Source organism: Phalacrocorax aristotelis, chromosome 10 (assembly GCF_949628215.1).
Source record: "Phalacrocorax aristotelis chromosome 10, bGulAri2.1, whole genome shotgun sequence".
NCBI lineage: Eukaryota > Metazoa > Chordata > Aves > Suliformes > Phalacrocoracidae > Phalacrocorax > Phalacrocorax aristotelis.
The window spans coordinates 24,063,049-24,077,629 of record NC_134285.1 but is presented as its reverse complement, the minus strand read 5'-3'; the positions used below and the strand labels follow the sequence as shown (position 1 = coordinate 24,077,629).

The window sequence follows — 14,581 nt, the reverse complement described above, 5'->3', positions numbered from 1 at the left end:
ACTATCTGGGGTTTTTGTTTGTTTGTTTTAAATTACAAAAAAATAATCCAGTTCTGATAGTGTCATTTAAAAGGTATGCTTTTGATCATACTCTGTTACACCTGAAGACAGAAAGCAGATATCACTTAGGGTTTCCAGTTGTCAGTTGTTCCCATGAGAAAAGCACTTCAGCCCTTTTTGTTCTTTGGGGTTTTTGTTTTGGGGGGGTGGGGGTGGTTTGGTTTGGGGGGTTTGGGGTTTTTTTTAATAGCGGTGTCCCATGCTAAGAAATGCAGAAACACCCTTACTGCTTATGAAATGCAGAGACACCCTTATTGCTTGTCTTTGTCTCTTCACAGGTGGTGGTGATGGCCAGGCTCTTTACCTCGACGCAGATCTGAACCATGGAAGAACCAGCCACTGCAATACTTTCAATAATCAGCCATTGTGCTCTGAAAGCTTCCAGATCTCTGTCTTGGAGGTGTGGGGCTTCAGAGACACCATGAATGGTTGACATGACTATCATTAATCAACTAATTTTTCAGTTGTCCTAGGATCCCCAAGGCAAACTCTAATGCAGAAGCCAAGTTAGAACGTAATTTCTACTGGGCTTGGTGTTTTTTAGTAATTACTAAGTGGTGCACTTGAATGCAGGGCTTAGTTGTTTACTTTTATTTTAAGACAGGTCAAGATGAAGTAATGTATATGATTAACTCCATAGCTCTTTACCTCTAGAGATCTGGATTCAGGTCCTGTTATCAGGTAAAAATGAAAATGTCATGATTTCAAACCATCATAAATGGATACAAGTCCATATCACAGGATAGGTTTGCAGTTTGATGCAATTCCTCAGAGACACAGAGCTGGCTGAGGTGTAGTGGTAGTTGCGTGCCGCTGGCAGCAGTATCTGGCTTCAGCCAGTAATATTAAATGTCTGCTCGCAGGGAACATTGACCTCAGGTTTGACGTAGAACAGTAGTTCATAAAATCGTTGTCCTACTATAAGCAGACATTGTGCAGACAAATCAGTAGCATTTCATAGGTTATGAAAGCCCTCAGTTTGCACAAGAACCATGATTGTTAATTATCCTTCTCCTTGTACCTGAACCCTTGACACATTCCAGTTGCATCTGTTTGAGGAGTCTGCCTCTGAGAAAGGCATCCAGACTGGACAACGGTGTCTCAGAGGCCTGATTTTGTTTACATTCCTATTCCATATCAGTATAATGACTTAAAACCAACTCATGTTTCAGGCAGCTGAAAGCCAGAGCATATATGCAGTGCTCAGAAACTTCCTTTTCTTCATCTTTCCTGGAAGCTGAAATGGAGCTTTAAATCTGAGAATAACTGTGCTGATATCACTACATGTTTGGGGAATTAGACATTGCGATACAGAAGGTTAATGCTCTCCCCACAAATAAATGAAGAGAGGTGGGAGGGAAATCTTCTGGGTAATATTCTGGGAGTGGACAAGTTTCCCAGGAGAATTCTAGGTGACACTGTTCCTCCATATCACGAGTCTTCCCAGTGATGAGATCCTGAAAAAGGTAACACTTTTTTGCCAACAGTGTTCAGGTAGGGTTTGGATGACACACAGAGGCTTTTGCTCATTCCTGGGAATTCTTACAGTTCTCTGCAAACTCTGGCACGTGATGTCTGGAAGCAGTTGCCCAGTGTCTTTACCTAAAACTTGCAGGAGCTGCTGTAGAACTTCTCCCACATGAAGAAAAAGTACATAAATATCGATGGATAGTCCGGAGCATATGACAGGTTGCTCTCAAAGCTTCAGTGGATGATCTGCTAGTAAGAAGATTTATCACAACAAGTAAAATGAAGGGAAAGAGGAATTGCTGGTTTTTTCAGCTATCTAAAAAATTGCTTTAGAGTGAGGAAATGTTATTACTACATAAACTTGAAGTTCGTTAGAAGATAAAAATGAAATTTTATAGTGATAGACTCTCAGCTGGGTTGGACAGGGTCATGTTAATATTCAGAGGTCACGGGTGAGTATTGTTGGTAATGTTGGCTTGTTTAGCTTGCCATAATGAAAATACCATGTGTCTCAGTAAAGTGTTGCCTCTTGCAAAGTACATGAACAAACTTGGCAAAAATGTCATTTGCTTCTTAAGGTGCCATTTGGAATTTTTGTCAAAATAACTCTTTGAAATATTAGGCTGCATATACAACAGCTTAAGACATCTTTTGCACGACTTATATTTGCTGTTAGATTATTTCACCCTGTTTGAGAGTCAGCACTGGGCCTGTCTGTCTTTTCCCACTTCCCACTCAGTGAGTTCCATCCAGCTATCTTTTCATAGGTTTACCATAAGCTTGATGGAACTGGAAGGGGAGATATAATTCACTTATGTATTTTGACAGGGAAGAACTCAAACATTAATATCTGGCTTTTTACAAATACTGGCTGATGCTGCCTTCTATTTTTTTTCCAAAGCTAGCTATATTACTTTGCACTTGCTAGTATCCCACAGGCTTTCTCAAACAAAAGAAATCACTCAGAAAGTGTATCCTGTTTAGCAGGTTCTCTTAAGTGTAGGTGGGATTTCAGTTTTGTCCATACCTTCGCTCTTTTGAGCTTGTCTGAGGTGCCAGGTGGGGTGGGACACAAACAAAAAAAACCACAATAGCATTCATTTTCAGCTTGTTAAGTTGTCAGAAGTTCCCTTGAGCTGTGTGTTGGCAGGATTTGTGGGGCTTTATTACACTCAAAATTAATAGGTTTTGCAGATAAAACCTTTCTTGCAGCTGGCAGTGGTGATGCGATTTTCTCACTCCCCATCCCTGCCGGATGCAGCTGTGTCAGCGAAACCTGAGTACTATACCATGTCTTAAGCCGTATCTAAGAAACGCTATTCCTTTCCCTGGTCTGTTCTTAGTGCACTGGGATTTGGGTGTTTGAAATCAGAAATAACTCACAGTTGCTCAGAAATTCATCATAATATATTAGCGTGAGAATCCAAGGAGCAGTACTGAAAATCAGTGAGGTTTAGGTATCTGAGTCTCTTTCAAAAGTCAATTACAGGTCTCAGCCCAGCTTCCCTTTTGCCAGTTGAGTACAACTCCTGACAAACCACCCCCCAGGCAGTGAAGGTCCACAAAAGACCTCTTTTTGGTAGCTTATCTAGATGGCCAACTAGTCTTTTGCATGGGACTAGAGGTAGGTTATGCTGGGTGTCTGGCAGTGTCTCACAGCTGCTCTGTGTCTATCCATTTGGAACTGGGGTGGGTGTGTTTGGAGCGCACAGTATGCCCAGAGCAATTTGAGTGATGACCTGTATGAGTTCACAAATCACAGCGGGGGATAAAAGAGTTAACAGGTGATCCTCCTGCTGCTGGCTGTTCCTATTCATCAATCTTGCTGCACATCGAAGGGATGGTTTTAGTTTAATATGCTGCAGGCATCCTGCAGGACTAGTATGTGTGTTTTAAATTTGGATAGCCTGAATGAGCAAGAGGCTGCAATAATCTAGCAAGAGGAATTGTACAATGCTGTGTCATCTTCACACAATCCTTTTGTTCACTAAAGATGAATGTTCCTTTTCTTGTGCAAATCCTCGTGTGTAATTCTCCTTATGGTTGTGAGACACCATAAAGGAGTGGCATTGTGACTTTGTTTTCTTTCCAGTAGCCAAGAGGCATATTTTTTTGTCTGTGTAGTTAATGGTTGTCGCTGGCCAAGTGTATATCAATGTTCAGGTAATTGAGCCAACAGTTTGTGTTGCATGCAAAATTCCTGAGGTGGAGACCACAGACTGTTTTTTAAGACAGTGACTACAATGGGCGCCTTATCAGAAAGTTAACAGTATCTGACGTACCCCAGCTTTGAAGTGCTTTGGTCAGGTAACAACAACTGTTGATGACATTTGTAGTCCTTGTTTGTAGTCCCGCTGGCAGCAGTGACAGCAAGGGTGCCAGTGTTACTTGATTAGCTGTTCCATTTGGAGCTGGAGAGCTGAAGGCTGGGTGTCAGCTAACACAGTTGTTCAAGAGCGTTACTTGCTTTCCGGAGAAGCCTTTTTTGCTTTGTAATATTCTCTTGAAGGCAGGAAAAATCTAGAAACTCCTGATATCAGAAACTTGAATTTATTGTAAATGGCATCTGAGCTGTTTCCAGGCCACAGGAACTGTTTCGAGCTATTAGCCAGGCTGGACAGACTTTCACTGACTGAAAAGCTGTCATTCCTACAGATCATGCACTTTGACACACTGCCTTTTCTGATGAAGCACATTAATCAGCCTTTTATTAATAGAGGCCAGTTAACAAAGGGAAGGGAAATAACTCCCATTTTCTCTGTGTTGAGATAACTGAAGACAAATTGGAGGGGTGGGCGGTACTGTTCTTTAAAGAGTTAAACTTCATGCCGGCAGAGATTTGTGTTTAGCCACAGAGGGTTGACACATCGATCAACTTCTGTTTGTGTGTATGCACTGAAATTGTGTACTTTGTCCTTGGAAATCCATCCTCGTTTTGATGGGAGTGAGCTCCTCTGCCCACTGACCACACAGTCACAATAGCAACACGGATGTCGCAGCCAGCGGGGACCAAGAGCTCGCCTGCAGCCATGGCACTGGAAGATCTCAGCTCCTGCTACTGACACCTGGAGTACGGTTGTTGGACAGATCAGAGGCTTGGGCACCCGCCTGTTAACATTGAGATGCCTTTCTGCCAGCTCTCTGTCATGGATTTCAGACTATTCATAGTTGAGATGAGTGTGCATATTATTTGGGGTGATGATTTTCTTCAGATGAGTGGTGGTGTGCTGCTGAATTGGTTTTCTACCCTATCATTGGAATAGCTGCCCTACATTGATGGTATTTTTGTCACTGTGCAGAATCTTGGATTGTATTAAAGGTGTTCGACTGTGGAGGCAACTTTGCCCTTCATTCAGTTATTTTCCTTCCTGTAGATCTCATAGAAAATGGCATGCTGAAACTGAGAAATAAACCTTGGAGCATGTGTTCTCTCCCAGGAACACTTCATGCCAGTGAAACCATTACACAGTTCCTGACCATTTTAGGAGATCTCACAATGCTTCTACTGCGATCAGGTGCCAAAACTGACTATAAAAAACCTTAGACTGGCAAATTCTGAAATGATCCTTCTTACATTTGGTGGGACTAGAGAGTGTGTTTTGCCCTAGCCCAGGCTGGGTTTAAAATGTAGCTTAGAGGTGTCTTCTGGCTGCCAACACCTTTAAGTTGTAGATCAGACCAATGGTGCTGTTGCATCCTCTGCATGTAAATGCTGTCATTGACTCAGCTACAGTCCTGCAGCCACTGTAGGTCAGCGCTGCTCTCCCTAAAGGCTGTGTCTTCCATGTGCCAGCACAAACATGACTTGGCAGCAGGCAGGTCAGGGAACTGCTTGTTTAAAACGTATTTTCCTCTTGATGGCTTGGTTTTAACCTGGATCTCTTCCCTGTGTGTGTCCCTGATAATAGCAGGTGCTTTTTGTCATGGTCAAAAGGAGCGTTTCTAGTTAGCAGCACTGGTTTAAACAAATATTCCTGATACTTAAGCCTAGTTTTTGCCAATGCTTGAAATTTTAAATGTAAGACTGGGTGGGAACTACAGGAACTTCTTGGTATAGTCGGGGCATATCAAGATCCTTTGTGCAAAATGCCTTTGGAAACTCCCTGCAGGCAATGACTGGTGACGTAAAAAAGCTGTTTGAGTTTCCAGTGAAATTCCACTAAATTCTTGGGGTTTGAGTGAAACTCCTGGCAGGCAGGAGGGGAAAAAAAATCAAACCCAAAATGCAACATATACACCTCATACACAACACAGGGGCCTCCTGTGCTGCTGTACGTGGGTGTTTCCAAGGGCCTAGCTGTGGTCTAAGGCAATGCGATGTGGGAAAGGGACTGCTGAGCTTGCAGAAACAATTCATGGATTATTTTCATGCCAGCTCACTGCACTGCCGTGAGGGTTTGCTGCAAAGAAAACCTGTGGCCACTAGAGGTTCCCCTTCACCTGTTTGTCAGCTGCTTTCTCCCCCCATTACAAATAAATCCATCCTTGCAAGCCAAGAGTCTCAGTTTAGTAGACAATATCAGGCTGAGTACTTCTTTTTTTAAAAGAGGTGGGACTAGGGAAAAGTGGTATGAATAGGCTTTCTTCACTTGATTTCCAAAGTAAGCTTAGCATTAAATACCATAAATCACAATTTTGCAACGCCTTTAAAGTCCTTAATAACAAAGGTGCTCAGTAGCAGAAATCTTGAGGAGTCTGAGGGATCTTGAGGAGCTCAGCAATGCAGGCTTCTGCTTTTGAACCTTACAGCTACTTTAAACTATGTGACTGAGGACCTGAAAGGAAAATTGTATGCTCAATTGCATCTAGTGGGAGCTCTATATCATGCCTGGCAGGCTTGGTGATGGGAAAGTTATGGGTGATGTCTCACAGGGCTGGTAGCTAATAGTAAGATGGAGGAGCCTTAATTTCTGGTAAAGGAAGGCTGCCCTCTGTCTTGCCATGGTGCCGCGGTAAGAGAAGAGCACGATGCTTGTTAGTTGTGCCTTTTTTTCCAGATTTTCTATGCACAGCCTTTTCTGTAAGTGTGACATGGATATCTCCTTCCTTGGGAGATGTTTTGTAACCAGCTGTTGGTACAAGACTGCTTCTGGCAGCAAACGTAAAGGTTTTACTACCTTTTAAAGCACCCCGTTGAGTGTTTCCAGACCTGCCTTGCTGTCGCTCTTCCCAAGCGCTGTTTTGGGTTGCAGAGTCTCTGCATGAAAAGCTGAGAGGGTTATGGCTCGACTCCTTGGCTGTGCTTTGGTGTCGTAGGCTGCTTCTGACTGTTTTCAAATTACTCAAACGGCTGCTCAGTGGAACTGGATCCAGACTTTAGCTGGACGATATTTGAGAGCATTCAGCTCCTGTTTTGCTAGCCTGGTGCTGGCTTCACTTGTACAAATGTAGATAAGGCACTAGGGCTGTCTACACTGTCCCTGAACCTGGATACACACCTCCCCATTGCTGACACAGCTTCAGTTCATTGCTTGCTTGGTGGGTCACCTCCCTTTTTGTGGTTAAGTTGTCCTCCAAAGTTGAGGGCTGGTGCCCTCCATCTGCCATTGCTTGGCAGGGTTTCTGACTGGACTTGGCCTCCTGATCTCTTGCAGGCACAAGGTGAAGGAGGCAGCTTTGAAAACCTGTAGAGAAGAGTGCAAGTCCAGCAAGCCAGTGATCAGTGCTTTGACCTCCCAGCCCATGTGATGCTGGATCCTTCGTGCCATAAGCGACTGGGAGTCCATGTTTTTGACCTGCGAGGATTGCAGACAGAGCAGCGCCAGCATTGGCTCCACCAGTGCAGCAGGGCCAGCTGGCTGCGACCAGCACTCTCCCGTTCGCAGTAGCTGGGGCACAGTCTGTTTCTCTTCCTCAAATATTCTGCCTTGTGGTGTGAAATCATGCTGCTTTAAAGCCCTTGGGGATAATGTGAAGACCCACTTTTGCCCCCTCGCACTGCGAAGCTCTCTGCTGTGCTGCAAGGATTGCTTCAGGCAGCCAGTCCCTTTCAGGAACCACTGCACGTGGGCTTCTGCATTGCTTATCTTCTGCAGAGGTCTGAGTATGCCGTGCTTTGGTGGACTCATCTTGTTCAGGCTCTGAATTCAAGCCCAACAAAGACCACAAATAGAACGAGGTTTGTTGCTCTCTGTGAATCCTGCAAAGCAACAACTTTTCCAGTTTTGTTCAAGGGAGGCTTAGGACTGAAATTTTGAGTTCAAAGTTACAGCTTCACTTGCAGCCACGCCGTAGGTTGTACATCTGGGTTTGTTCCTCACTTGTGAACTGTTGATTCTGGAGGGAGCAGCTTATCTTCAAGGACTGCAGGGTTCTACTCAACTGTAACTCTCAGCATTTCAGAGGGTGTAGGTCTTCTTGGGACAGCTTCCTTCCCTAATGAGAAATGATGTAATCAGGTACAGATTTTTGCAATTGCAGAAGTGGAAAACCACAGGAGGAATAACTGACTAGCAGAGGAAATTTGATTAACGTGTGTTCAACACGGCCTTGGGGGTTGAGGTAGGGGCAAGTGCAAAGGTTTCCAAGGAGGAGTCAAAGCACCTCTCTTTCCAGATAGCTGCCTACCTGGTGCTCAACCCTCTGGCAGTTTTGGAGCTGCCTCTAGCTCAGGCTGGCACCTTGGAGAGAATTTCTAGCCTGTATTGGCGAGGGTAGATGTGCTGCTGCTTTGGCTGTTGGGAGCAGGTGTTCGCTCCAGCCCATTCCCTGGCTCAGAGCAACCTCCAGCTGGTGCCTGCCCTGACTTACGGGCAGCCCTAGAGAGCTGTTTCCAAAGAAGAGGGTCCAGGGCTCCCAAAAGAAAAGGGAAGGGCAGGCTCTTGGTCCATAAACTGGCATAAACAAGCTCCAAGCGGAAGGCTTTGGCCTGCATTGTGTCTCATGACCTCTGCCGTGATCTGTCTCTTGTGCAGCCAGAACCTACTTGCAGGGGCTGGATCTGTGTTTCCTTGTACACATGGCAAGGATACACTCTCATGACCATCCATACTAGCCAATTCCTGTCCTGCCTTTACACTGTTGTTTTTTTTTTGAGGCAAAGGATGTGTTTAAGGGCTTAATATTTAAGCTGCACCCTGCTAACCGGAAGAACTTGCAGAGGTTAAACGAGACTGGGAGATGGCTGCACAAAGTCTTCTTCCTTTCCAGGGTTCCTGTGCCTCCAGCCTGGGAGGTTTTCAGAAGCACAGGGAGGTGAAGTCCAGCCGCTTTGCTGGGCCTGGTTAAAGGCACATGATGAACAACCACCTCCAGGGCAAAGGAATTGTGCTGCAAGCACAGGAAAGAGGGAGAATTAGAAAGTTCTGAAGTTCAGGACAGTGTTTTTGCAGAAACACACCACTCTTGGCAAAGCAGGAGCAGACCTCTTCAGTAGCAAGCTCCCCGTGGCCCTGGGCACTGCTGCAGCAACACCTTCCCCACACCCCGGGTCACACCAAGGCCCTAGAACCAGCTCTGCCCCTCCTGCCATTGGGCGTGGGGTCTTGGACCACCTCAGGGTGGGACTGCAAGGTCTCCCCTCTCCCAGGGCTGCATGACTAGGGATTGTCCAGCAGGCCCCACCTGAAGCCTGGAGCCAGCTGATATCCTCTGAGCAATGGCTCTGCCCTGGCCTCAAATAACCCCCAGTGTTTTCTTTGAAGGACCTTAGCTCAAACAAATCTTCCCCGCTGCAGGTTGCTCACAGTCACTGAAACAATCACAGAAGGGATCTGTCTTGAAAGCCCCTGGGGGCCAAAAATCTGTCCGAATCACAAACGTTTCTCGTTGCCTTTCCTGCAGAGGGGCATGCAGCTGAGTTTAGACCATGCGGTCCCCAGGAGCTCCCTGGCAAGGTCCAGAGCATCAGGCTGCAACCCCTATCTAGCCGCCCCAGCAGGGAGCTCCTTGCCTGCGTCTCCCAGTGAGGAGGAGCGAACGGCAAAGAGCTGAGTGCCACAGGCTCTGCCAGGGCTGCTCCGGCACATGGCAGCTTTTCTGCAAGCATGGAAGTGGGGAGGGTTGGGCCATGAGGATGAGTAGGGTGCCAGGACAGAGCAAGAGCTTGGGTGAGCGGGGTGCTAGTGCATCAGCAATTATTACTAACACATCTAGCCGTACAGGCATTCTTAAATAATGAGCTATTCCTGAGCTCAGGCTGCCCCATGTGATCCTGACTGTGTCAGCTGGTGGGAAAAAATCTCTTTATGGAAGAAACGATGTGTCCCTCAGAGAGGCCCAGGACTGTGCATGCCCCCCCTCCCCTCTGCTCAGACAGCTCGGAGACAGCTGCGTGCAAGGAATGGGGTGAGGATGGAGCGATGTTGAGTCCTGGCAAGAGGATGTAGGAGGGACCAAACTCAGCTGTGGCTCAAGATATTTGCCTCACTGGAGATTTACTGCCCTGACCTTAATTTAGGGGCTGGAATCTAATCTAACCCCCCATGTTGCTGGGAGGTGTCCTCCTTTCCCAGCACATGCCAGGGGGTATCTGGCCACTTTTCCCCTCTGGGGACAAGAGAGTGATCGGGAGGGTAAATCCCATATGGGGCCAGACTGTGGAGATGCCACAGGAACTGCACTCATTCCTGGATGTCCCTGATTTCCATTGGGGACTAAAGGTGATGTTCCCTCCCTCTCTTCCAGAAAAAGAAAGGAGTCACAAAGCTGGATTTATTCCCACTGTAAAAACCCTTGGTTTTATAAAACCCTCCAAGCAATGCTGGAAAGCACAATGCTTCATTACCTGTGTTGTCATCTGGGCTTCATGTTGCAGCTGTCCTTACCTCTGGCTTTCTGAACCATGCCAGTATATTTCAAAACCTGACAGTAAAGAAAATACATATAATCAGCTTTTTTTAATCTGTTCCACATATGCTGCCCTTTAATTTCTGTACTGTGCTTATGGGATATGGTAAAAAGAGGAACTGATTGTTTTCATGTGTCCCCAACATATTTCCACTGAGTGTCCTCTACCTCTTCCCCTTTTCTGAGCCAATATCCCTGTGTGATCTTTTGTCATCCACAAACGCTCTTGCCCTTTTCATCTGCATCCACTGAACTTTTCCATCATGGCTATATCTTCTTCAAAACCCGGTGGTTAATGTAGTCATGCTCCTCTGCCCCCAATAAAAAGCCCAAATCCAAGATCTCCCTGCAGCCCTGAGATGCCTGTTGAGCCTGTGACAGATAGCCAGCCTAAAAAGCACTAAAAAGTAGAGGACTTGGCTTTGGAAACTTCAGTAATGGTCCAGATCTGCTGCTTTGGTGGCACTGAGGTATGTCCATGGTACACAGTAATTTCTCCTACCAAATACCATCTTTCTTGGGTATTTCACCCTTGAGGGCAATGCATCTCCTGCCGACAGTGGGAGGCATGGCTGGATCCTGCCTTTGGCTGAGGCTTGGGGTGCACCTGTAATACAAATACAGAAGGATAGTTGGAACCTGCAGGTAACCAACCTGCTCCCTGCTCTGCTGAAAACTTGTATTGGACCCTTTGGAAGATCCCTGGATTTCTTTGTGGTCTCTTCTCTTTTCTAGGATGGCAAAGTGGTCTGATTAAGACCATCTTTGACTAGGCATGATGGAGCTTCCTCCAGAGGAGGAGTTTGATGCCATGCCCAGCATGGCCGAGAGTGAGCACAGGTGGAGAAAACCCCAGCACCATCCTAGGCCTGCCTGTGGCACCCCAGAGAAAGGCTGACAGCCCCAGGCTGCCACAGGCTCTGGTCCTGCCCGCACTTGCCTCCACTTCCCCCAGCTGCAGCAGCTGGAGGTGATGTTCACTGCTCACTCCCCTTTGCAGGCATGCACAGAGCTGGCCCAGACACCCCTATCTGGCAAATCCTAGCCTTGGGGCTGAGGCTGATGGGGAAATCTTGTGCATTTTCTTCTCTCCCTTGCAAGGTGGCTCTAAAATACAGTCTTCAGGGGCTGGGTATGATCCTGGCTGCAAGCACCAGCGCTTTCTCTCTGTAAGTTTAGAGGAGAAGGCAACTCATGAAGCCAGGGACAGGGAGACCCTGAAAGCTCAGCCCAACCCACCCCGCCTCGGGACATGAATTTTGCATGGTGTGGTTTTGTGATCTTTTCTTGCAGCCCAAGAGGAACAGAAACTCTTCCCTCCCACTGCTGAGGCCTTTCCTGCATCATTGTGGTCTTTCTCATTCCCAGTGAGGCACCCACGCTTTTGGAAAACAGGCACTGGCCTCCATGGCCAGCATGCAGGCACAGCCCAGCGGGTACCGTGTGGCCGCCCACCCCGATGAGGGGCCCTGGGCAGCTCAGATAAGCAGATGTGCACTTCGTCCCCATGATTAGCTAACTGTCCTCTCGCTACTGGCACAATGTTTTGCATTGGCGCTACTGGCACAATGTTTCGCATCGGGTGTTGTAGGAGAGGAAATGCCTGCAATAGAGATGTGAAATCCAGGAAACAGAAAAATTACTCTTAAAATAAAAAGGCCTCGTACTTTGCCTGGTAGTGGCTCTGGAGCCAGCCGGGCTCAGCAGCCAGCTCCCATTTCCCAGCAAACCAAGCAAGGAAATAACAGCCTGAGAGGGAAATAACAAAAGCAAAGGAAAATATGTTCCTTCTCCCTTTCAGTTTGTCTTTGCTAAAACAAAGTGATAACCAAGTGCTCTTTAATTTGCCTTGCCCACAGCAAGTGCTGTGCTCCTGGGCACAGGAGCTTTGGGTGCTCCTGGGCAGCAAAGTCACAGCTGGGAAAGCAGAGCCCACTGCCGCATCACTTGCCTGACAGCTGGGCAGGGAGGTGAGGCTGTGGGGAGTTCATGCCCCATCATGAGTTAACAGAGGCTGCCAGGGGCTGGAGCATGGTGCCTGTGGACTCCCTGGCCATGCAGAGTGAGACTGGGGTGCTGCCAGCACCCATCTGCAGGAAAACTGGTCACCCCAACTCATGCACAGAACAGTTGTTGGGGACAATCTAACCCTGTTTAGGCAAATTTCTTCACCCAGTCAAAAATACCCTTTTCTATATGGATTAGTCAAGACCGGCAGAGAAGTGTGTGCAGGAGGAGGGCAGGAAATGGGGGTATGCCATGACCGATGAACCCCAGAGGAGAGGAGCTTTGGGGGTTCCCAGCTGGCTGCTACCGGCACCAGCTCAAACTCATCTCTAGTTGTTGATAGGCACAGTATATCAATATATATATATATATCAGCTATAGTTGTTGATATGTAGTCCATAGGCTTGAGAAGCCCAGCGGAGAGGCCGGCATGGCACGGCACAGCCCGACACGGCAGCCAGCCAGCAGCAGCAGCATGCTGGAGGTGATGTTCCATCAAAATGCAGGAGCAGAGGCTGGAGGAGCCAAAAGCAGAGCAGCCATGCAGGAATACCTGGGAAGTGCCAGAGACATTGGATTTAATTCGCTAATTGGTAGCAGGGTACTCTGATGAGAGCCAAGCCAGGCAGGGAGGCAGAGGAGGGGAGGCTCCTGCCCTAGCACAGCTCAGAGCAGAAAGACAGCGATTTTCTCAGCCACCTTGCCACACAACAGCGGTAGCTCTGCAGAAAGGCGGTATGTCCTGCCAGCCAGCTAAGGTTTTATTTCCCTCTCTGCCTGCCAGCTCTGCAGGCTGAGGGAGAGCTGGTAGCACGGAGGAGGAGCGGGTCTGTGGAGGGGGGGGTAGAGCCATGGCACTGTCCCAGCCCAATGATGGACAGATTTAGGCAGCCTGGCATATGGCTTTGAAGTAGCTCCTGTCCAGGCAGCAGAAAGCCTCTATCCCCACCTTTCCTGGTAGAAACCAACCCATTTTCTCCCTAGAAATGAGCGTGGTGCCAAGCAATGACCCAAAATCAGGCTTGTCTTCCTTGGTGCCCTGTGGTTGCTTGTTTTTGGTATCTGCCAGCAGCTCCATCCCCAACAAGAGGTGGCTACACAGCCAGAGTGTGGCACCCCAGGCTTTGCCTTGCCCTGCCATGTCCTGCCCCTGATGTGCTCCTCACCCTCAGTGCCTGCTGTCCCCTAGGCAGCTGCCTGCAGGGCAGCCAGGTTGCCGGCTCCCACAGCTGGCAGGGAAACACCCTTGGGCAGGCAAGTTCCATGTGGGATGTTGTCTGCCGTCGCTGTGGGGAAGACAACAAATGCCAACAACCCCTACAAGCGTCTGGCAGGCAAATCCTGCAGTTTGGAGGCTCCAGTGCTGGCCTACCGTGCGCTTTGGGTTTACGCCTCTCTGGGTGTCTCTGCATAGAAGCACAGCCCCACATACCACCGAGCATCTCTCCCACCGGCTTTGCCAGAGCTCGCTTCTGACAGGTCCAGCATTGGGGAAAAGCTATATCGCCTGTGCAAAGTAACATAAACATGCGTGGTGCTTTACATGCTGAGCTGATGGTCACTTTTGATTGAAGAGCCATTGCTACCAGCTTCCAGCCCACAGGAGAGCAGCGCTCTGCATCCCCATCTCACCAAGCATCATTGCTTCAAAAGAGTCTCTCCAAGACACATCAGCTGCTCCAGTCCCCTGTTTGCAGACTGGCATCCTGGAAACCAGGTGTGGGGCTGCAGTGGGGAGGTTTGCCATGCTGGCTCTCAGTATTTGTCTTGAAGAGCTCTGAGATGTAGCACAAGTACAGGCTCAGCACTGGGAAAACCACGTCAGCTCCTTCTAGCAATGCAAACCCAGTGATCGAGGACCCAAAATCTGCTATGACACTGCAGGTGCTTCCAGCACTTTAAAGAGAGGGCTGCTGAAAGGTGTGAGGGGCAGCTAGGGCATCCCACACAGAGCTCACCCAGCACCCAAGAAATTCCTGCAATTTTGATGGGTCCATTTGACAGTAAAATTAGCTGGCCGTGCCACGTCAGAGAGAATTGCCCAACCAAGCAGCAGAAGTGGCACTGTGAGGCTTCCACAAGTAACTATGGTAACCCAGAGCAAATAAATGCTATTTTCAAACCATGGGCAGAACCTCCTTGTGGGAAACCCTGGCTGATCCCAGCTGCCAGCTGAGTGCTGGGGTCGAGGCATGGATGCCCTGAGGAGGGAGGGCTGGAGAAGACCAGCCAACGCAAAACGCATGGTCCTGGAGAG

At 48.0% G+C, this 14,581-nt stretch overlaps 1 protein-coding gene across 5 annotated transcripts in view; it reads left to right on the top strand.

Annotated features, from left to right (window-relative positions):
• The window catches only part of TBC1D24 (TBC1 domain family member 24), a 33,364-nt gene extending 28,495 nt beyond the window's left edge, over positions 1–4,869 (top strand). For all 5 annotated transcript variants that reach the window (XM_075105879.1, XM_075105875.1, XM_075105878.1 and 2 more), the window contains one exon: positions 339–4,869. In XM_075105879.1, the coding sequence (XP_074961980.1) occupies positions 339–493 (155 nt within the window). In that variant the 3' untranslated portion in view covers positions 494–4,869. The remainder of the gene's footprint in view (positions 1–338) is intronic.
• The last annotated feature ends 9,712 nt before the right edge of the window (positions 4,870–14,581 follow it).